The sequence below is a fragment of the Lissotriton vulgaris genome, chromosome 11, assembly GCF_964263255.1.
Source record: "Lissotriton vulgaris chromosome 11, aLisVul1.2, whole genome shotgun sequence".
Taxonomy (NCBI): Eukaryota; Metazoa; Chordata; class Amphibia; order Caudata; family Salamandridae; genus Lissotriton; species Lissotriton vulgaris.
Window position 1 is genome coordinate 1,001,783,511 of NC_141699.1, and position 24,466 is coordinate 1,001,807,976.

Sequence of the window (24,466 nt, forward strand, 5' to 3'; positions counted from 1 at the left end):
TTCTTTGTCAAGTAAGTACTTTTTTTTAAATTGATTTTTAGCAGGTATGTAAAATGTTCACTTAAATGCGTTTTTACGCACAATGCTTTCCTATGGGAGAAAAGGCATGTATAGCCTCCTGCCTTGATATTCTAATTACTTAGCCATCCTGCTTCGAGGTGGTGACAACAACTCCGGCCAGAGTAGGCATCGCTGCTGCCCTCCGAGAGCTCGGGCTCTCACTTGAACGGGGTCAGAATCCTGCCTGTGGTGGCAGGCTGGTTTACATCAGTCAGCCAGAGGACTAGTAGTCAGTAGAATTTTTAGGAGGCACCTCTAAGGTGCTTTCTGGGTGCATGTATGAGAAAATCCATCACTGAATCAGTGTGGGTTTATTAATACGAGGTGTTTGATACCAAACATCTCTAGTTTCAGTGAAGCCATCATATAGCTGGGTAACTCATAACTACCTGTGTCCAGCACATGTACTTAAAATGGCTTCCCTGTCCACTTCTAATATCTAAGAATTGACTTCGACATCACAGAGACATATCTGCTCATGCAGATATGTCCACACGTAGTATAGTGCACCCTGCCTTAGCGCTGTAAGGCCTGCTGTAGGAGTGACTTACCTATACTGCATGTAGTATTTGCAGGCATGGCACACAGGAGGTGTGCCATTTCGTGTCTTCACTTTTCTCTGCACCATGGCACGCAGCCTGCAATGACAGTTTGCATGTTTATTTGTAGAGTTTTATATAACGCAAACTTGACTCAAAGGTATCAGACTGCTTTAAATAATTGGTAGACAGATAGTTACCCAAATTACATATGGATAAATACAAGAACATGAAGGAAGACCAATACACAGTGACCGCCCATACACAAGTACATTATAGACAGTCCTGATTTTATGAGTTACAAGACGGGTGGGTACAGCCACATGGAAATCACATATATATGACAGTGTATACGATGGACAGCAGGAAATATAGGCATTGCAGCTCTGAAGTAGCAACAATAGGGTGCGTCGATGTAAGCGTATATGCATAAGCTAACGGTGTTGCTGGCAAATGAGCAGGAAAGCACGCAGGCATAAAATAGCATGCACACCTTGAATCACAGTATAGATCAGTGAATGGGCATAGAGCCAAAGTAAAAAAGCTGCGAGGAGCTCCTCTTCTGCTTCGGGTGAATCCCACGTCAGATGGAGGCGAGGAGGCTGCCAGTCGTGTGGTTGAACCAAATCTCAGGGACAGACATGCTCCACTCAGGAGGCGCTGGGGGTCAGACTGGCGGGCTACTCCCGGAGCACATGGGAGTCCCCCACTTAACGGCAGTCCTTTGTGCGGACCCAGGTTGGTCGGTGGCACGGGGGAGATGTGGGGGTTAGGGAGCAGCATCAGGCTCACCTCTCACTCTTCACCTTATTTCGTTTTCCAGTTGCGTCTGTATTGCATCTGCGCTTCCGTGCAATAGTTTGTCATCCCAGAGGGCCAGTCGAACACCATGGGCCGGGGCAGGTTGACAGCATAGGTGTGCGGTGTTGATCTCTTCTTCCAGCATCATGGCTGCCCTGCTCTCATCCATCTACTGATCTGGGACATCACAAGTGTGCTGGTGAGCAGAGAGACCACATCTGTGCGTCCCCGCTCTAGCACTAGAGTCCGTCTGCAGACATCCAGCGGTCAGCGAAGGAAGGCAGCAGTGAGCTCACTTTGCCTCAAAAGGGTCTGCCCAGCTTCAGGAGGTCACAGGGGCACGGGAGATCAGGGAGGTTACAGTGAGTCCCAGAGTAGGACTCCGCTCAATAATTCCTACTTTTCCGAGGGGGGATGGGCGTACTCGTGTGGAGCAGCCGTCTGGAGGCACGTCTTCAGACACCCAGTGGGATTTGTGCCGATGGTAATCCCAAGCCCGGAGGATCTTCCCAGGTTCCTACCTCTTTGTTTTTCGCTTCTGCAGGGTCTTTGCCACTGCGATCAGCAATCTGCAGTCAGCATTGCGTTACTGCTCGTTGGCCAAAAAGTGGCTACTGGATGGGGTTTTTATTTCTAGGATTTACTCCATAAGACGATCCCTAGCTTGGGGTGCTTCTCTGGTGGGCGCTCCAAAGCAGTCGGTCTGCAGATGCTGGTGCTGTGGGGTCGCCTAGGGAGGCACAATATATGCTGCAGCCTTTAGGGACCCTCTTTAGCCTCCTTCCCCTCCTTCCCCTACGTTCTAAGGGATTTCTTCCCATCTCTGGTCAATGTCCTAAAGGCAATGAAGTGCTGTAATAAGGATAATTTTGCCCCAGAAGCTGTCCACTTCTCTGGGCCAACTGTCAACAGTACAAGGATATTTGGTTATAGGATCATACTGGCATTTTTTAAGACAAAATGGATGTGATGTAACTGTCTCACTCAAGGCCATGCAGAGTCTTCTTAAACTTTGTTTCAAAGATGAAAAAGAGCTGAAAAATTCCTTTGAAGTAGACCTTCATATAGATGTACTGGCACCTCTCACTTGGGGTGGAGATTAATTAGGTGACAATTTGGAGATGGCTTTTCTTTGATGGGGAGACAGCAGTGTCTTATTCATTTTGGAAAGAGTGGGGCAGGCTAATGAACCAAAACTCTAAATCTGACCAGAGCCTCCCTTCTACTATCTTGTAGTTTTTTCTGGCCTAGATCCTGTCGCAAAACCTGGAAACGTTTTATTCATGTGCCTTGGGGTCACAGCCATTCACAACTAAGTTACTACTGTAAAGAAGAATGTCCACCTCTCTGAAATGAGAATGCTGTTTGTAGCTGAAAAAGAGCAGAAGAGATTGCAGAAGTCATACTTTTATCACTTGAGGCAGTACTGAGTGAAATAAAAATGTATTTTTGAATCTCCAGATCTAAAGGTCATGCTCATGGTCGGGATCTCAGTGATGTGTATGTGAAGTGGATGTACTTTTTTAAGTGTTGAATTCTGAGCAGGCCGCCATGTTTATTCGACTTGCTCAGCAGTCTCATATGCGTCTTGGAAGCAACCTCCCATAGAGGGGTTTTCTTGTGCCAAAGGAACTAACAATTGACACAAAGAGCTCCGGCTTCTCTGCATCCCTACTACTTGCGGGTAGGTCCTCTGGCGGTGTCCGTTCGGCGGACAGGGTACCTACATTCGAGGTGCCCAGCACTGGAGAAGACCGTTGATGCCATCACTTTACCTTAGTAGGGTCCCACTAAGAAGTGGCAGGACCCCCTGCCTGCCCCTCAGTATCCTGTGGTAGGTGGAATCCTCACCATCCACAGCGTGTAGATAGTTACTCCTTATAGGTCCTGATGAATTGCACTGTATCCTTGTGAACAAATAGCATGGAACATGTCAACCATTAAGTAGAGCGTACTCTCCTGGATCATTGCACCAGTGAGCACTCTCTCCTCACTTATTTTAACAAGGTAGATTACCACACTATTAAAATTACCTAGTGGATAATCTAACCTTTTTATATTCACTTTCTCCCTACGTCTACACCCTCCCTAGGGCCCTCACACCCACCGCACCAACGGCAGGAACAAAAGATCTCCGGTAAAGAGCCCCTTTATGGGTGCCCGTCAAGCATTGCACCGCCGGCCTGACGAGGAGCAAACCCATATGATGAAGCATGACACCTAGCTTGCTGGGTGTGTGAGGGTTTTAGTCCTGAAAGGGAGGATTCCCCTCCCTTTCCTCCTTTGTTGGGGCCTTCACACATTGCTTGGTTCATTCACTTTATCACCCTGGGGAACAGCGTACCCTTCATTGTTGACACAAAGAGCTCTTTCCCTGCACACCAGTGCAATTGTTTTGCATGCCTGTGCTTACCTCCTGAAAAAGGGGTGCAACCAGTCCTGTGGTGAATAAACTTCTTGGCAAGGGCATTGGACTTAGCATTTCCCCACCTCTAAAAGAGGGAAAAGAATTGTGAGTTCCGTATGGCAGTAGCTCCGTCCCGCTGCACCAACTCAAAATGACACCTAAGTCAGAATTTAAAGATATCTATCCGAACCTCGATTGATCGCAGTTGCAACTGGGACCTACTCAGCAGAACCCTATAGACTAACATAGACCTTTGAGATTCACATTGTTTTCTTTAGACACTTTTTTGCCATTGTTTTAAAATGGAATATCTCCTGATCCCTTTAATCCAATTTTTGTATTACTTGAACTATTTTATTTTACTCTGTCTGGGCTATGAGCCAGAACTGGACGACTTTCTTGTGTGTCTCAGGTCCTTGCTTTTTATTTAATGACCTTCTTACCTATTTTTGTTTGTGCCGCCCCTTGAGCATTTCTACTTTATAATATTTCTGATTGTCTGTTTAGTATCCTTCAATTGTTGACAACAGGGAAACTATATATGTATTTTTGTTATTTGTGCTGTAGTGTATGTCTTGCTTTGCTTTCTCCGTCCACTCGGTCCTGTTACATAATCTCCCCCTACTCTGTTCCTGCTCCCCACCCCCCACTTCTCTTTGATGCCTCGCCCATCTCTTTCCCACTCATACCTTTCTTACTTTCAGTTTAAAAACATTGTGAGGCTCCTTTGGCTGCACACTACCCCCGAGGCCTCTGCTTGTTTGTTTTTGCATTCACGTGCAATATTTTATTTTACTTTCATTTTACTGTTTGCGGCTGGAATTGAAAAATTAAAATAAAATAAAAAATAACCTACTTTCCTCTGGTGAATCTCAACACATGCGTACGCATGGTCAGGCACCTTGAAATTCTCTTTAATGACAAAAAACATAAATATAAAATGGCTGCATATCAATGTGCATGCACCGGCAACACTCTTGGAATTGTTTTTCATCATGCCAAGAAGGTTGATTGTGTGTGCACATTCGTTGTGATGCACTGGCAACCGTTTTGAATTATTATTATTATTATTTTTGTTTTAACTTTTTGACCATGCAAAAACAACCAAGCAAGCATTCGGCAAATACAGTTGGTCGGCACTCCTATTTTAAAGGCAAGATCTGTTGATTTTGCGTGCACTCTGTTTACCACATTGGCTTGCCTACTTAATGTGTTTTTAATTCCTTATGTTAACGTTGTTTGAAGCTGCTAAATAGTTTCATTATTTAAAGTGATGGGTGTGAAGTGCTTTAAATAATCTCGGCCACTGGTAAAAACTTTCGACTAATCCCAGTCTAGCGTTTTTTTTAGTCATATATTTGGTAACCAGGTATATCACTAGCTAAAGGCGCTCTGCAGTGTAAATAGGGGAGAGTAGATCAGACACAGTGATGGGGGTGCTACTAGGAAAGGAGGGTTCAGTTACCAATATAACCCCAAAAATCTCCTTTCAGAAAAGGGAACACACTGTATCAAATTTCAAATCCGAGCGCATCAGAAGTCCAAAGTTAAATAATGTTCATAAAAACAATTATTCTCGTTGTCCACTTTTAATCCAAAGTATTCAGTCCGGGGCAATCAGTATCCAGTTCCTTTACAGCAAATGCAGATTCCTTACAACAGTTCAATATTGATCAATTTCATGTAGTCGGCATATATTTCTTCAGTTTTGATACAGCCAACACGTGTTTCGTTGGTATAATATCATACCACGACTTCTTCAGGGCTGTTAATAAGGTCTCAATATGTAGTAAATGCGTTATGGCCGTCAAATTTGGAAGGGTTCCAAAAAGGATGTCGGTCCACTACTGAATAGTCCTAACGGTGTGTCTCAATAGTGCAAACAGCTGCTTGTGTAACTTCAAATGGTAAATGCGTACTCGCTGTATATTGATACAAGTTGCAATGTTGATCTAAGATCACTACACATATTTACTGAGGTGCTGCAACGTTCAGTGGTCCTGTCGGCTGTGTAGTGGGTGCTGCCGCTGCCCCAACGTCATCTGTGGCGGTGTTTGATTCATCCTGTATGTTTCTGTAGCACGCGGTTATGTGTGAAAATTCTGAGTGTGCCGGTCCGTCAGGCTGTGTGTTGTAATATTGTGCGAAGGCAGTTTGAGCCCTTTTGGTCTTCGTACTATCTCTCTTCCCTTTGATGCAGGGAGGGGTCCGCAGTGGAACACGTGAAGGGAGGGGCTGAGCAGAATTTGTATAGCGCGCTACTCACCCGTAAGGGTCTCCAGGCCCTGAGGGAGGGGGGGTCGCTACTGCTCGAACAGCCAGGTCTTGAGTTGTTTCCTGAAGGAGAGATGGTACACGGTCAGCCGTAGGTGAGTGGGGAGGGTGTTCCATGTCTTGGCTGCCAGGTAGGAGAAGGATCTTCCTCCGACGGTGGATTTGCGGATACGTGGGGTGGAGGCGAGGACGATGCTGGCGGATCGGAGCTGGCGAGTGGGTATGTAGAATGTGAGGCGGCTGTTGAGGTACTTCGGGCCCGTGTCGTGGAGAGCCTTGTGTGCGTGGGTGAGGAGTCTGAGCTTGATCCTTTTGTTGACGGGGAGCCAGTGCAGGTCTTTCAGGTGGGCAGAGATATGGCTGTGGCAAGGGATGTCCAGGATGAGTCGTGCTGAGGCGTTATGAATGCGCTGGAGTCTTTTCTGGAGTTTGGCTGTGGTTCCGGCGTAGAGGGTGTTCCCGTAGCCCAGACGGCTGGTGACGAGGGCCTGGGTGACCGTCTTCCTGGTTTCGGTGGGGATCCATCGGAAGATCTTTCGGAGCATGCGCAGGGTGTTAAAGCAGGATGACGAGACCGCATTGACTTGCTTGGTCATCGTGAGGGAGGAGTCCAAGATGAAGCCCAGGTTGCGTGCGAGGTCCATTGGCTTGGGTGCGGTGCCCAGGGCAGGGGGCCACCAGGAGTCGTCCCAGGTGGAGGGAGATGGTCAGAGGATGAGGACATCCGTCTTGTCTGAGTTCAGTTTCTGGCGGCTGATCTTCATCCATTCCGCGACGTCTTTCATTACTTTCTGGAGGTTGGCTCTGGCGGGGTCGTTGGTGAGGGAGAGGATTAACTGGCTGTCGTCGGCGTAGGAGATGATGTTGAGGTTGTGTTGGCGTGCGATGGCTGCGAGAGGGCTCATGTAGACGTTGAAGATGACTTCATTGGCCGCGGATTGGAACGGGGGGAGGCCGACTCTCTGGGTTCTTCCTTCGAGGAACGAGATGATCCCCTCCAGGGCCGCTCCTTGGATTCCGGTGTTGCTGAGGCCCTGTATCAGGGTGCGGTGGCATACGGTGTCGAAGGCTGCTGAGAGGTCCAAGAGGATGTAGGCAGCAGTTTTCCCGTTGTCGAGCAGATACCTGATGTCGTCGGTGGCTGCGATGAGGGCGGTCTCTGTGCTGTGGTTTGCCCGGAAACCGGACTGTGAGGGTCGAGGGATCCGTTGGTCTCGATGAAGGCAGAGAGTTGTCTGTTGACGGTCTTCTCGATAACTTTGGCTGGAAAGGGGAGGAGCGAGATGGGGCGGAAGTTCTTCACGTCCGTGGGGTCCGCGGTGGGTTTCTTCAGAAGGGCGCTCAGCTCAGCATGTTTCCAGCTCTCCGGGAAGGTGGCGGATGCGAAGGAGCTGTTGATGATGTTCCGAAGTTGGGGTGCGATGATGGCGTCGGCTTTGTTGAAGATGTGGTGAGGGTAGGGGAGTCAGAGTGGATGGTGTTCATCAGGCGGGTGGTGTCTTCGGTGATGATAGGGGTCCAGGTGCAAAGGGTGGTGTTGGGGGGCGCTGGTTCGGTGATTGGGTGCGTGGTCAGCGCGCCAAAGCTGTTGTGTATGTCGGCGATCTTGCGGTGGAAGAACAAGGCGAGTGAGTCGCAGAGGTCTTGCGAGGGTGTGATGTCGTCGTTGCAGTCCCTGGGGTTGGAGAGCTCTTTAACGATGCTGAAGAGTTCCTTGCTGTTGTGGGTGTTTTTGTCCAGTCGTTCTTTGAATGTTGTCTTCTTGGTGGTGCGGATCAGCTGGTGGTGCTTGCGGGTGGCATTCTTGAGGGCGGTCATGTGCTCTGCTGTCTGGTCGTGGCGCCAGGATTTCTCGAGGGTGCGGCAGGTTTTCTTGGAGTTTTTGAGGTCGTTGGTAAACCACAAGGCTTTCCTCCTGCGGGGTCTGCTGGGAGGGTTCTTCAGTGGTGCGAGTTCGTTGGCGCAGTTGGTGAGCCACTGTGTGAGGTTGCGAGCTGCTTCGTTGGGGTCCGTTGTGTTGGTGGGTGGGTTCTGGCTGAGGGCGGTGGTGAGCTGGTCGGCGGTAATCTTGCTCCAGCTTCTGTGGGAAACCTGTTGCGGGTGGTGGTGGGTCGTGGTTCTTCTGAAGTTGAAGTGGACGCAGCTGTGGTCTGTCCAGTGTAGTCCGGTTGAGTGGCTGAAGTAGATGTGCTTGCTGGAGGAGAAGATGGGGTCAAGCGTGTGGCCGGCGTAATGGGTGGGGGTGTTCACCAGTTGCTTGAGTCCGAGGTTGGCGAGGTTGTCCAGCAGGGCGGCGGTGTTGCAGTCCTTGTTGTTCTCCAGGTGGAAGTTGAGGTCCCCTAGGAGGATGTAGTCTGTGGAGGTGAGGGCGTGCGGACTGACTAAGTCTGCGATGGCTTCGCTGAATTGTGTGCGTGGTCCCGGGGGTCTGTAGATGAGGGTGCCTCTGAGGGTGGTCTTTGGGTCGGTGTGAATCTGGAAGTGAAGGTGCTCGGCGGCGGTGAGGGTGTTGTCGGAGTTGGTCGTGATGCAGATGGTGTTTCTGTGGACGATGGCGATGCCTCCTCCGGTTTGGTTGACGCGGTCCCTCCGAGTGATCTTGTAGCTTACCGCTATGGCGATGTCGGGGAAGGTGACGTCTGGTGATGTGTCGAGGAGGTTCCAGAGTTCTACGGCGTGTCTGAGGACAGAGCAGGTGTTGAGCAGGATGCACTTTAGGTGGTTGTTGCTGGACCTTGGCTTGGCGGGTGCGGTGCAGGATCGGAGGCAGGTGAATTGGCAGGCCTGGCAGGTGAAGGGTCCGTGGGTGCGTTTCGGGGTGGCTCGGTAGCAGGCGGGGTTCCGGCTGGCGTTAAGTCCGTGGAGGGTGGCGGCGTCGTAAGTTCGTCAGGTGCGTTGGCATAGTCGGTGACCAGGGTTTCTGGCGCTGGGCGCGGTTCAGGCACGGACAGGTGTAGACGGGCTTACAATCGCTGCGCACGTCCGCTGCACTTCCGTGCAGCGACCTCCATAAATGGCGAAGTGGGAGGGAGGAGCAGCTGGGAGGCGGGAGCGGGGTGGCCAATCGGCGGGGTACAGAAGAAAAGGGGGAGGGGCCGCAGGGGAGCAGCGGCGGGGAGGGGAAGAAGCGGCGGGAAACAGACCCGCGGGCACACAGGGACGGCAAAATTACAAGGGCACAGCTAAGACAAAACCAGAGAGACTGGAAAAAAATACAGGGGCACAAGCTAAGAAAAATACAAATAAACTGGCACAAGTCACACGCAACAATCCTGGCAGGCAGGCACTCAGCTGGAGCGAGGCAGCTGAGGGCTCACGGCAGCAGCGGGGGGGGGTCAGGGGTCCTGGCACTCACGGGGGGGGAGCCGTGCGGTGTCTGGAGCGACCGGACCTGCAAGCAGGGACAGGGTGTGCGTTGTCGTTGCAGTCTGGGGCTTGTGCCACTACGTGAGTAGGCCTGTGCACTAGGCCTGAATTATTTCCTTGCTTCTCTGTTTCTGTTGTGGCCAAACTGTCTCCTCAAGTGACACGGTGTTTTCCTGGTGAGCGACTCGATGTATTGTTGGCACGTTTTTTTTTTTTTTCTGGTACGGGTAATTTTCGAGGGAATTTTTTTTTCTGAAGTCTGTGTCTTGGCTACGCAAATGCCTACCGTTTGACGTTTAAAAAAAAAAAAAATCCCCTGTGAGGGGCTCACCGTGGCGCCAGGCAGGCGCGGAGACTGCTTTCGCCTCGGTGGGCAGATCGCCGGATAGGTGCATTTGACTACGCACCCGCAGCAACTCTCCTTATGCTGCAAGCTCAAACGCCGGGGGCGCAAGTTCAGTGGGGGTGAGACAGGCACAGCTGGTTTTTTTTTCTTATGGGCGAGGCGTGGGAGATCCCATCCTCGTCGCCAACATGTGGTGCCGGTAGGCGGATGAGGGGAGTGACAACCTGGCTGCAGAGTGGGGCCTAACTCGTTTGACAGACAACACACGCAAAAACTGACTACCGTTATGGGCAGAAGACCTAGAGCGGTCTTGCGCCCGTTTATTTATCTCTGAGGGCGGTCCCGCCCCCAGAGTGCGTGTGTGCGTATCTGGACGGGCCGGGTGGCTCCGTCAGTATAGTAAAGACGTTCCTACGCTCAACGGTGTACAAGTGGCTTGAGAAACCTCATCATTCATTCTACAATATGCTGGAGACTAGACACCACAAGTAACGGACGACTGGTTAAAGCAGAAGGAACAAGGTGTTACAGAAATTACGTTCAAGAGGCCTCACAGGTACCTTTCTTTAAAGACATTCAGCTTCAAAAGAAACAAAGGAAACCAGCACAAAGACAGTGCGCTGTGCTGTCCCACTGGTGTCCATCACCCCGACAGCCCCCAGACAAGCGTGCTGTACTCTGTCTCTAGAGTCAACTTCAACAAGCAGCTCCATGGATGCTGCGCAGAGTGAGCTTTCACACACAGTAAGCCTATCCTTTTACTTCAAGGGTGTTGCGCAGAGTGTGACTCATGTGTATTCTGACAAGGGAAAGTCTGTCTGATTTTGCTTGGTGTGCCTGAGCCATGAAGGCACTGGATCACCCTTCCCTACACATTTGATCTCGCACCAGATCCTGTCAAGTGTTCAGTTTTACTCATCTCACCTGTGGTTGTGCCAGGAAGAGCGAAGACAGGTGACAAGATGGATTTGGTGGCACACCGCTGCGGCCTCTGGGCAGTGTGTGTTCAGATGGACTTTGCGCAAATAAACATGGATCGTTCTTTGGCAGTGGGCTACACACACAGGAGGTGTACAAACCAAAACCAGTCTCGGCGAAGTCAAGTTGAGCCTTATATTTTTGTTAAAGGCACAGTCGGACATTATCTGTTTGCTTTTGGTCTTTTACACGGATCTTTCAAAAGCACACAAACACATTTGGTTTTCCTGGGCGTGTTTTCACTGTTTGACAATCGTGGGGAGACAGCATGCATCAGGAACGGAGTCACGAGTCAGACGAGGCATGTTTTGACTTTGTTTATTCAATGCTTATTGAGACTTCAAGATTGCCACCCTATCCAACTGCCAATTTAAATTTTAAAAGAGACTTTGCTTGCGCTTACCTTGGTGCAGTTGTAGGGTCACGCTCAGTCTCTGGTGACTTCATCTTCTTGACTATCTTTATTGTGACTCATCAGCTGCAGCGCTGCCTTCTGACGTTTTGGCGCACGCTGCTGCTTTGAGCCATCCGGCGCGGCATCAATGTACGTGCCGCCATTTTGGGTTTGGCGCTACAGCAAGCTATTCAATTACGCTTTTATGCCATTTGCCAATCGCGCTCATGCCATTTACGTATCACGCTTGTTATTCTTGCAAACCCGTTTTCTTCAATACGTCTCAATTTAAAGGAAAGAGCTCTAACACGTGACAAGAAAGGAAGGTTTGTGTCTCATACTTCAAAAAGTACTTCACTTTTGTTGATTTTTGTGCACATTGGAGCGCATAGCCACCATTGAAAGGAACATTACACTTCATTATGCGTTTGTGCATTGTTGGGTGGCTACTGACACGAGCCTTATATGGAAACTTCAGCATCAAGACATTTCTTTTATTGTAATGGGCTAATCATACTTGCAAGACTTATCGGAGCCCTTTTTTCTCACGAGCGCAGTCTACTTTGTTCTTATTTGTGAAATCTTGTTTTCTTTCTTTGCAATATTCACTCCTGTGTTATGCTGCCATCTAGTGGCTATTTTTCACATTTGCTTTTGGATGTCTTAATTCTAAATCTGTTTGCAGCGTTTGTAAAAATGTCACTTTTCAGTATGTATGTAGCAATCTTAACTGTCTCAAGTACAGTTTTACAGTATTACAATTTTACATAATGAGTTTTCCCTTACATTAGGGATATGTAGTTTTCTTTGCAGGATTTGGCTGCAATTCACAGTGTGGCTCACTGGTTAGAGGAGGCATACCCTGAAGCAGAGGTCAGACCCGGGACCATGGTTCAATTCCCGACACGGCGGGGTCTGAGCCCAATTGTCCACGGACTCGATAACTCTTGCTTCGGTGCCCACTCTAATCACGGGTTCACACTATGCAGCTCTGGGCAGTAAGCTTGCTTAATCTCCACAACGGCCCCCCGCGGCGGGATGCCTGGCCTTCACCTTGGGGATGCCCAGTACGGGTTATCTCACAGGGAAAAGCCAGGACGGGTTCCCAATGCAAGCGCCGAGATGCCCTAGGGTAAGTTGAGCGCTATATAAGAACACACACACATACATACATACATACCTTCACAGGGGTGAACCCTTACACAGGATGAGTGTTCCCTTACATGAGGGTTGGCCCTACGGTGGGGTAAGTTTTAGGATTTTTATGTCCAACTTTATGCTATATTACATTTGTACCCTTGCGCAAGGGTGTTTTTTTGATTTGTTGCAGGGCTTGGGCCCTGCGTGCTTAAGATGCCTTGCGCGCACAATTTTTCTTGCGGAGTCTTTACATTGTTTGCCTACTCTCATTGGAGAGATTTCACTGGTTGTCCCTTATTTGCTAGTGGGGCAGGACATTGGGTGTAAGTCCCAATGTTCTCTTGACGTTTTATTTCACAGGTGGTCCCTTTTGGTTTACGGGGGCAGTGCATTGGGTACAAGTCAGTCTTGTCCACATCTACATATTTGTTGTCCCCTGTTTAGGGTGGGGGTTAGGACATTGGGTATGAGTCCCTTTTGTCTACATTTACATACATGTTGTCCCCTGTTTAGAGTGGGGGCAGGAATTTGGGTCCCAGTCCCTTTTTCCACACTTTTACATGGATTCTTCCCTACATGAGATTATATACATTTTTGTCATCAATTTATTGCCTTTATTAAGAAGGGCAGATGGGTATTTCGTATTTTATATTTTTACCTTTTTCTCTTCTCTTTTTATATTGCGGAGTCGTTGTCCCTCTTGTGATGTTATTTCTGTTATCCCTGGGTTACTGACTATGTTACTTATCTTTTGCTGTTGCGTTTACAGTCTTAAGATGTTTGGTACATGCATCAACTTATCTTTTGATGGTATGTTTACATTTTTAAGATGATTGGTGTATGTATTTAGCTTATACATTTATGCTTGTAGTTTTAGACGTTTTTATTATTGATCTTATCTTGTATTTTTAGGTCTATAGTTTCAAGATGTTTAGTTATGTCTTTCATTTATAAGGAAAGAGATCTGTAGTATTCTCCTATTTCTGTTTATCTGTTATGTTAACTTGCTCCTAGCTGCTAAGCCTGTGTGAGTGTTCTGAGTGGAATGTTTGATGTGTGGGCTATGTGTGGAATGCTTGGGTGACTGGAGCAGAGTGACAGTTGGATGGATGGGGCTGAGCAGCTAGCAGGCTGCTCCCGGTGGGACTGTTGTGGGACTATTGATGGAGCTTACAGAGACCTTCTTACCTGCTTTACCTACTCTTCAATAAACCTACGTTGACTTCATCATACCAGTGTTGTCCTGATTACTACATAATAATAAAAATGAAAATACTGATATTTATTGAGCGCGACAGCTACCCCTAGACACAGGGGTGTCCTGGCGCTAAAAACAACTGAGGTGAAAACAGGTGGCAAGCGCAGGAAGGCGACTATTAGTTCTGTAACATGGCTGTCTTGAAGAGCCATGTCTTCAAGGCCCTTTTAAAACAAAGCTCTGACTCGGCGCTTCGAAGTGAGGCAGGGAGGTTGTTCCACAGTACAGCTGTTTTCACTGTGAGAGCTCTCTCCCCCCCCCCCCCCATACCACCCCCCACTCGTGCTTTCTTGCAACGCGGAGTGTGAAGCCAATTGAAAGAGTTAAAGCGCAACGCCCTGTTTTGTTGGTAGGGGCAGAGTTTTTCCTTCAGATACTTCAGGCAATTTCCGTTTAGAGCCCGATAGGCCATTGTCATGGCCTTAAATATGATTATTTTTTCCACTGGTAACCAGTGGAGTTTGTCTAAATGTGGAGAGACATGTTGTCAGAAAGGGATCCGGCAGACCAGTCTCGCAGCCACATTTTGAATCATTTGAAGGCGGTGGATAGCATATTTTGGGAGGCCAAGGTACAGCACATTGGCATAATCTAGCCTAGATGTAACTGTGGCATGTACAGCTGTTTTGCGGCAATCTTCTGGAAGCAGGTGCAGCATTTTCCGCAGATTTTTTAGCTTACTAAAGCAGATAGCAGAGACTTGTTGTATTTGGGCTGAGAAGGTCAGATTTGCTTCCCATTTCACTCCCAAATTTCGAATAGAGGTGGCCGAGGAAGGAGAAGTGCCCATTTCCACTGGCCACCATAGTTCTGACTCAGTCAGGAATCCAGCTTATGCAAAGGAGTCTTGGCTGCCTCACAAAGTACAATGCAGGCCAATCTGCTAGGCCGGATACCCTCTGACCCCAACCAAACCAACCCTGACCAGATTCACTGTTAGGCCTAACCTGTGAGGTGCAGTTTCATTGTCACAATGGAGTTTGGTAGTTATGAGTAGCACTTTTCTAAGAATTTAGCTGTGTGTATATGATTATGATTGAGTAGTGTAAGCTAAAAAATGCTGATCAAAACATACAGACTTCAATACAACACAACAATTATCTTTTGAGAGCAGTAAAGCGGGCAGATTCTTGGCCTCTGACATTAGTCCAGCAAAGAATTGCTCAAGTAACATGTACGCAAGGAGTGGAAATAGGCGGATATGTTTCAGGGGTGGAGGCGCAAAATTAAAGCTTTCCCACACTATAGGAAATCTATCTACTCACAAGACATGGTGATTGTAGGTGTTCTGACGTGTTACATTGAGGGAATGTATTTCCCATCACTGATCATGTTGCTTAGTGACACAGATATCCAGGATACCTACTTCCGAAATCTCCAACTCTAAACTGATTGCATAGCACCAACAGATGCTGGGTTATAGTTTAGTGCACTCATGAAGACAAGAAAATGCAGTACTTTTATGCTTCTTGAAACTCACAAATTGCATAACAATAGGTTCTGGTTGAATGTATGTTGATATCTATATCTGACTGCACTAATATTGGTTCTCAGCTGCTTTGCAATACATATTCAATATACTAGTTCTTTTTCAGCTCTGTTCTCTATAGACCAGTATTTTTTGCACACACCTTGAACAATGGTAGAGCTGTGAAATCTTCATTATCTTTTCTTTTTAGAGAACATAGGCCTTCTGTGATAGAACTTTGCAACATTAATTTTGTTGTTGACTATGTGCATAACCTTCTGTAGACAACAGAAGAGATTTTTCCTTTGCAAAACCATATCGAACATAACTTTCTTTTTTTTTCTTCTTTTTAGGTCCTTAATCCATTTTACATTTTTCAGCTTTTCAGCGTTATTCTATGGACTACAGATGGATATTACTACTATGCATTGGCAATTGTGATTATGTCTGTTATATCTGTTGTTAGCTCGCTGTACACAATTAAAAAGGTATTTTCAACTTTACAACTTTATATACGATGTAGCTTACCACATAAATCGTACAATAAAAAGTTATTTCACAAAATTTGCCCTGTTAAAATGACGATGCGTTATGATGACTGTAACTGTTTGGTGAAGGGTAAGCAGTTGGGAAAATACACTAGCGTATCTTTTTTAAATACATAAAGTTTTTAGTTTTGAAAGAAAGTGATTGCCAACACACTGCAATCATTCAGAGCAGTGCAGTGAATCCAAGTAATGGACATGCTGGCTCTATTAGACCAGAAATTATAATTCTTTTTGGAATGTGACCTATTTAAGACCTTGCGTAAATATAAAAGCTTGTTCACTTTGTGGCAGCTCTGTAGCATTGTTTTCTGCAAGATTACTTCTTTAAGGTACTGGACGTTGTTTTATTAAATTCTGTCTCATTCAAGGGACACAAACCAAAATGTTGCTGAATTTGGCCCTTTTTGATGGTGGTGCTTGTGATTTTTTTCGAGCCATCAAAATTACTTGTTACTAATAAATCTGCAACTCCTTCCCATTTTTGGGGAATTTAAAGGACTACGTAAAACATTGAAACTAAATGTGTGGTCCAACAGGCACATAGTCAAACAGAAAAAAGTAAAAAATATTTAATTCTTAGTAAAGATAATTGCTTCTCATTTTTTCATGTAACATATGTTCTAAATGGAGTCCTGTTAAGCATACTACAATTTTCCCAGATTGACCACGATAAATACATGCTTATGATATACACACACCTTATCGACTGACCTTTATCTTTCTGTTAGAATGCTCAAATACCATTACTAAGGAATCGGCCACACTTGGATTTATCCAGCGTACTACTATGCAAATGATCAATCGCATGCACAACTAGCAACGTTTTTGAGTTTTCTGTGCTATTGCTGGTAGATTGTATAAAACATTACTGCACATGGGAAACCAAAATGTTCATTTGAAGGACCTCCATTGATAAACAAGCACTGAATAGTATTGTCAATGTGCAGGATCCCGGAACACTTTAAAAAATATACACTTTCCCTAGAAAAGCCATATTTTTCCTTTTTAACAATTAAAACAATTTTGGCAGCCTGTTGAAGACTATATTGGCCAATTGCCTTTTCATTTTTTTTTTAATCCTCTTCATATTTAAAAATGTCCCTTAATAAAGATTACTAACAATAAAAACTGAATTCCAAACCCTTTTTTTAAAAGAAAAATTAGAGAATAGGAAGTCAATGTAGCTGGATAGGTTATAGTCACAGAATCAATTACAGACATTCATGTTATAGACTTCTATATGTTCCTGCCACAGGTGCTCTACTCCTAGAACAATCACTTCCAGGTCAGTGTCGGCTTATTCGCCTATTAGAACACATTCTCCAACTGTGACAGACTCTCCTCCTTTTAGGCTCTCACCTATCAAAAGTCTTCATGAGGGGGCAGAAGGTTGAATATTCCGGTGCCCACAGTATCAACCATAACCATTAAGATAATGGGGTAACCCAGAAAGGTACAGGACCTGGGTGTAACACGTTATTAGAATACAGTGGTCCAAGACCTCTATAATTTTCAAATTGAATTCATCAGTGAATATTCATTAATTCAACAAATTTTTGGAGCGTATATACATTGATCAGCTCGGTCCAATAATGCATATGTTTATAAGACAATATAATGATCTGGGCATAAAAGTAAGCAACAGTATAAATAAAGAGCAATATTTTTAATCCATTGCTTCTCGATCAAACAAGTTACAAAAATTCATAGCTGCAAAACACTACAGTTCATAGTGGTTGCCCCAAGTAGAGCGTGCAACATAGGAAAGGGGTGTCAAAGGAATGTGTGTGGTGGTAAGAAAGAAAAAGAAAAATTCAAATAGATGGTGACATAAAATATTCAAGTTAATTAGCAACACAGTAACGGATCCACATTAACCCATCCTGCGAAACCTGACCACTGAATTATTTAGAGGAGATTTTTTCATATATTTTCTAGATGAATATATCATAAATTTGTGCACATAAATATAGAAAATAATAACGGGGTCCAGGTTATTTATATATACAACGTCGACGCAATGGATTAAAAATATTGCTCTTTATTTATACTTTTGCTTTCTTTTATGCCCAGATCATTAAATTGTCTTGTAATGTTTTGCAGCTATAAATTTTTGTAACTTGTTTGATCGAGAAGCAATGGATTAAAATATTGCTCCGTATTGATACGGTTGCTTACTTTTATGCCCAGATCATTATATTGTCTTATAAACATATGCATTATTGGACCGAGCTGATCAATGCATATACGCTCAAATTTTTTTGAATTAATTAATATTCACTGATGAATTCAGTTTGAAAATGATAGAGGTCTTGGCCACTGTATTCTAATAACACAGTATCAACCATAACATGTCATGATCGTTTTTCACCAATCTACACCAAGGCCTGTGCTTCGTCTGGTTGCTGGGCTTTTGGAATGCTCCTTGGAACTCTTTCAGATGCATCTTCGAGCAAGGTGGCTTCAACAATGCCACAAAAGACATACAAGGCCCTAGAACATGATCCTTTTTTCTCAAGATCGGACCCTCAACAAAATTGACTACTTGTATCAGCAGAAGAAAATACTACTCTACGATTTTCATAGTTTCTTCTGAAATGAAAAGTAAGTGCCCAGAATCTGTTGGGAGAAACATGTTTGAATGTCTGCCTCTTCCCTTAAAGCAACCAGAGCTCTATTTGGGATTCATAACAATGCTTCTCTGACAAATTCTCCTGAAAATCCTCTATCCATGAAGTCTATCAGAGACAGTGATATCCTTAAATCACATGTGTGGCTGTGACTTCTGTGATCTTGTTGCTCATGGCTACTGTCATGGTTTATCAACAGCACAAGACCTGTCCCTATATTATGTAGAAACAATTGTTTCCCATAAATCTTAACAGGTGTCAATAAGCTGTGAGTAAATCTTGCCTTACTGCTTAGTTGTGCCTATGTGGTCATGAGCTCAACTCTAAAAATAGTATCTAAAACTGTGTGTGGTACTGAAGACAACTACACACCCTCACCACAACTTCTAAAGAAATACATTTAAAAAAAAGGGGGAGGGTAAGTTGGCAGTGCCTCACGGGAGCAACACCCGCAGAGGAATAGACAGACTGGTACTAGTCTGTGTCCTCACGTTATCATCATCAGCAACTGCCAACTATAACAAAGAAAGGGATAACAAACAGTGCAGACAACATAAACCAAAAATGTGCTCTGTGTAAGTGACCCAATGAGGTGCGACAACTCTGATATCAAAGTGTGACACCACCACCATTTAAAAAGAGCAGAGCTCCACTAGCTAAATTACTTTTATTCAGTGCTGTGTGCCCGCTCTAATAAAACCAAACCAACATGTTTCATTGCCGTGATAGATTTGTCGGCAATTTCGTCAGGTTTTTGGGTCTTCGCGTTCTCTGCACGTCAATTCTTAATTTATTGTACCTGTAGTTGTGCATAAAACAGTACCACTCACATACATGGTCCCCATTACACTAATCTCTTGGTTGTGACCTCTGGAGAAACCACACTATTTCTGTTCAATAAATTGCACTCGTAAAATCGTGGATCTATTTACCAGGTAGCAGCTATATGCTTATGTACCAGCGCCCCCGTCGAATAATCACCCAGCCCGGTGCCTGTAGCCTTGTTGCAGGTACCGGACAACTTCCCTCGGTCAGTGCTGTAGTCAGAAAGAGAAATAGTATTCAAACATCGTTAAGCGTGCAGCTCACTCACTCATTCCCATCGCATGTAACCAATCCAACCTCATGTTGTTCACCCGCTGTTCGTTTGTGACCGGGACCCCGTCTACATACTTATACCCGACTTTGTAAACTATTTACATTGCTTTGCCGGACCCGTTAGTTATATCTTAAAGCTTTCTTAAAAAGGCCTCTGTACGCCAGTGTAGCTGCATCACACCAATAGCTCCCTCTTACCGATACTTGTGCAGGTAGCTGGCCTCCGCTCACCCCCTGTGTGGCTGCTTTGTCCACCATTATGCTATTCATTTAAGCTGCTGTTCAGTTTAGTTTCTACTGTGTCAGGTTTGTTTTTTATTTTAAACAAATCAATTTTCCTTTTTTCTATTTAGCAATATATCATGTTACATGATATGGTAGCTGCTCACAGTATTGTGAGAGTCTCCGTCAGCAGAACAGAGGAGGGTAAGTTACAATGCAATGCTAAAAACCTTCCAAAATGTTCTGTAAATTATAGCATGGTCTACTTCTCTTATCTTGTATCAGCTTTTAGTTATTTGTGTATGAACTGGCAGAGGTGTGGAGCTTTTTTCATCTGATGCCCAGGAGATATTGTTTCGGGTCCAAGACAACACGTCTTTATATTTGTTTATTCCTGTGGATGAGTAAGCTTAACCCTGTGCAATTCACTCTTTGGCTGGAAGTTTACATTACCACAATATAGTTGTGTGAAACAGTATTGTTTTCTACAAAGGCCATGTTTGTATGCATATGCATATGTATACGTTGTTCAACATTGCATAAGTGATTCTAATGGATACCTCTAGCTGCAGATTCCTCAACTCTTGAATTTCCCAATTGGATGTGGAAACCTCTTACATAGCTCACCTCAGCTGATAGAAAGCACTGTCTTCAACTAATCCCTAGAAGTAAAGCTGTTGCAATGTCAGAGCAGCTATATAAAGCCCATCCGGTTCCCTGGTATTAGTCATTTTTTCCACACCTTTAGAAGAGTGTCCAGAGCTTCTCTCCTCAGGCTTGAGGTAAACGTTTGCTCTCTAAAATTCTTTTTTGTGGAAACTGCTACAGTGCGTTAGAGATATGTCTCCCACCGCATAAAGAAAATCAAGGTTTAAACCCTGTTGCAAGTGGGACTATCGGATGCCAATCATTGCCATCTGTTTTTGGTGCCTGGGTTGTTTCGCATGGCTCCAGATCATGAGACCAGTGTGAGTTAGCATGAACCCCAAGACAATCAAACAAAGTACTCTCTTCTTGACTAATACCTTGGACGATTGTTGAGCTCAATGGCGGTCGAGTTGAAAGGAGGACAGACACTTCACACTGGCAGCTCTCTGAGCAGGCTCACTGAATTAATGGCAACTAGAAAAACTGGCTTAATAATTAATAACCTCAACTGGCAAGTGCGAGTGGGCTTTAACAAAACCACATGGAAAAAGTCAAAGCCAAATTAAGATCTATGAAAAATGGAGTAGGAGGAAAAGTCTTTGCCAGACCTTTGAAGAACGCATAACTTCTTAAAATAGGGATGGATGGTTTGCAAGGCTGACAAAGCTGCTAGGTAACCTACATCAGTCCCAATAGCTTAACGATACTTAACTATCGATAACGCAAACCTGAGGACATCTGACAAATGTGCCTTTAAGGGATCCACATTGTTCTCGGCATACCAAGCAACAAAACTGTTCAACATTCCAGAGTACACAGTCTTGGTGGTATGATGGAGGCAGACAGAGTGATATCTACCGCCTCAGCACTGTGGTGGTCTGTCAAAATCAGGATGGACGAACTGCAAAGGGACGGGAGAAAGGCCTTGAGCGCCAGCCAAACTGATTACAGTTAGAGCAGATTCATCTGAAGTACCTCCTCCTCCTGTGATCTCACCCACACAAGGGTAGATGCATCCATCACCCTTGTGGACATGGGTGGAGGAGAACTGCTATCAGAGTAAAAATAAAACTTGAGGAAAGAACACCATCTTGCACTTTTCTTTGTGCAGGTAAAAGTCTTGGAGTCTCAGGTGTGGGATCAGATGAAGACCTTTCTCTCTTGGGATCCAGGAAGTACGAAGAGTAGCACACCCTCTCTAATTTCTTGCTCTGGCACCAACTACACAGCTTTTTTTTTTGCAGCAGGGGTGCGGTATGTAATGTTTCCATTGGAGAGGCCCCGACACTTTAGAAACTGTCAAAAGTCCTTTGCCGGAGGCTAAGGCCCTCGAGAGTGGGCCATAGTCCTCCCTGATTTAAAAGCATACCAATAGACATCTGCCTTTTCTCCGAAGAGATGTCCCCTGTTAATTGCCATGTCCATGACTATGGCCTGAACATTGCAGAGACGCCTGTAGAGGAGAATGGGAGATGACATGGCCACTGACCCATTTCTCTGTACGTTGGGTCGCCTGTGCCTAGACCCATTCCGATGAAGTGCCTGGACTGACCACCGATTACATCTGCAGAGTGATCCTTCAAGCGATTAGGGATGTTTGGGACAGTCACTGCTACTATGTCCCACAAAGGATGGGCTTAGTGTTATATCTTGAGTTTCCCTGCTGCTCAGCTTGTATGCATGTCATGTGGAATGTTGGGTGATTGGAATGTGAGTAGCTTATGAATGTCAGTTGAGTGAGGGCTGAGCAGCAGGACAGCTGCTCCTGATGGGGTTTCCTTTCTATCTTAACTAATTAACCTAAATAAAGTAACTTGATCAATCCTACTTGAAGTATCCATCTTCTCTTTGTGTACAATATTTTGGCGACATTTGGGGACTGTTCTGTAAAGAACCAGCGCGTGCAACTTAAAGGAAGAAGACTATATAATGAAAACTTCATTGTGACCAAGGAGAGAAGGAAAAGGATAAAGAACCGGTAGCACACAAGTACTGTTGAAGAGGAGAAAAGAAACACTAAGGTAAAACACTTTAAGTTTGGATGTAAAGTGTGTGTGTAACGCTGGCTGGCAAACAAACCCCATCAGTGACCCCTACATCGGTCGCCCTGAAACCAAGATTTGCCAGAGTGAAAAGAGAAAATCTAGTTTAAACTACCAGCAGCAGTGTGGAGTATCACTGTGGTCTGCATGGTTGCCTGTTTAAAGCTTCTTGGCAAAGCAGAAAGGACTAGCGCTGTAACTGTTGAAAAAAACTTTAGCAAGGAAGAAGAGATTAGCGCTGTTGCTGTCAAAAAGGAAAATAAAACTTTGGCAGGACAGAAGAGTTTAGCGCTTAGAGATTGGAAACTTTGATTGGCGTATTGGCATTGCGTGGATATTTTTAAGGGAAAAAAAGGAAGAAATCGGCACATTGGGTGTAGCGGTGATTTCGAACATTTATTTGAAAGTAAACCAAAAGAAGCCTGGCTCGAGCGGAGAGGCGCGTGCCAACAAAGAACTCACGGTTTGAATCTGTGGAATGGTCCTGGGCGTGAGGCATCCTTGCGATCCTGAGACCAGCGCGGCATGAAGCGGAAGCGGCGTAATTACGTCGCAAAGAAACGTGGCGGACATCTTGGGAAAGGCGTTGCTTGGCAACCCCGTCCGAAGAATAAACGGGAGCAGGAAGGAGAGAAATGGAAAAGTGCGGAGTACTTTGTGTGGTGGCATTTTTTTTTCACTTAAAAAAAATGAAAGTCTGCAAAAGAGGAGTTGGCGTAAGTTCATTTGCATGAGGAGTCGACGTAAGTTCATTTGGACTGTCGCCAGGAAAAAAAGGCAGTGCGATCTGGGATTTGGATTCTTAAAGTGCCTGTATTAGAGCAGCGTGGAGGATGCACTATAGGAATGACAACGTTTGAGAGCAATGTTGTCGCTACAATCCATGGCTGAAACAGGAAAATGTTCCAGTGATGAAGAAGATCCACGCTGAGGACACTTTGATGAGTCAATTGTTGCTGAATTTGACAAACAACAGTGTTGACAAATTTTGGTTGCAGCATTTAGGATGTTTCCAGTTTGTGTAATAAATGTCTGGGAACGTGTTGGTGCAATGTTAAGGGTACATGAGGATGGGCCATTCATTAGTTTTACTGCTATGTTGTATACGGTCACATGGTTATTAGAGGGCTATGTTGTATATGGTCGCTCATTGGTTATCTTCTTTTGGGATTGGTGATTATTTCATCAAGAGTTGTTTCACAACGAGTGTTGTGTGGGGGTTGTGTTAGGTAGTTTACAACTCATTAGCTCATGTTTGTGGGGGCTATGTGGTATATTGTCACCCTTTGGTTATGTTGTTCCCAATTGGTGGTGTGTGTGAGTTGGCGTCAGGTTTTTTTTTTGAGCCACTTAGTAGCCTGTGTAGAAGTTTTGGTTTGGGTGTAGGTATTTATTTACCAAAAGCTGTTCCACGCTGGTGGTGTGGGTGAGTTGGCGTCAGGGTTGTTGAGCCACTCATCAGCTCGTGTAGGAGGTGGTTATGCAGTATATGGTCACTCCTTGGTTGTGTTGTCGGGTGTCGGTGATTATTTCGCCAAGGGTAGTTTCACGACAAATTTTGTTTGTGAGTTGGTGTGTAGTGGCAAGGTCACGCATCAGTTCGGGTATTGAGGTCAAAAGAGCTGTTCCACACTGGTGGTGTGTGTGAGTTGGCGTCAGGGTTGTTAGGCCACTCATTAGCTCGTGTAGGAAGTGGTTATGCTGTATATGGTCACTCCTTGGGTATGTTGTTTATTTAACAAGAGTTGTTACATAACTAGCGTAGTGTGTGAGTATGTCTAGATGTTTGGCGACTCATTAGCTCATGTTTGTGGGGGCTATGTGGTATATGGTCACCCCTTGGGTGTGGTTCCCAATTTGTGTTGTGTGTGAGTTGGCGTCAGGTTGTTGAGCCACTTATTAGCTCGTGTACAAGTTGTTTGCTGCATGTGTCCAGCTTGTTGTGTGCATGCGTGGTGCTGAGGTGTGCTTCATGTATGTGCGTGGTTTCCCGCGGTATGGATGAGTTATGCGAGCGTTTGTTCTTAGTCTATGGTGTGCGCGTTGTTTCCTGATATTTGTTGCGTTAAGTTTTTCTTTGTGTCTTCCTTTTTGTACTGGTCTGGCCAACTTGTACAATTAGTGGCATAAGGACGTAGGATGAAGATAGTTATTCATTTCAGGAAGTAATGCGGAATCCTTCTTAGACTGTAGTGTGCGGGATGTGTTAAAATATTTTATTGTGTTGTCCACTTGTACTTTGGTGCA

At 45.3% G+C, this 24,466-nt stretch overlaps 1 protein-coding gene across 7 annotated transcripts in view; it reads left to right on the forward strand.

The window, feature by feature from the left end:
- Positions 1–24,466, forward strand: part of ATP13A3 (ATPase 13A3) — a 486,442-nt gene that overhangs the window by 151,483 nt on the left and 310,493 nt on the right. For all 7 annotated transcript variants that reach the window (XM_086944284.1, XM_086944281.1, XM_086944283.1 and 4 more), the window contains 2 exons: positions 15,385–15,519; positions 19,661–19,733. In XM_086944284.1, coding sequence (XP_086800410.1) covers positions 15,385–15,519; positions 19,661–19,733 — 208 coding nt within the window. The remainder of the gene's footprint in view (positions 1–15,384; positions 15,520–19,660; positions 19,734–24,466) is intronic.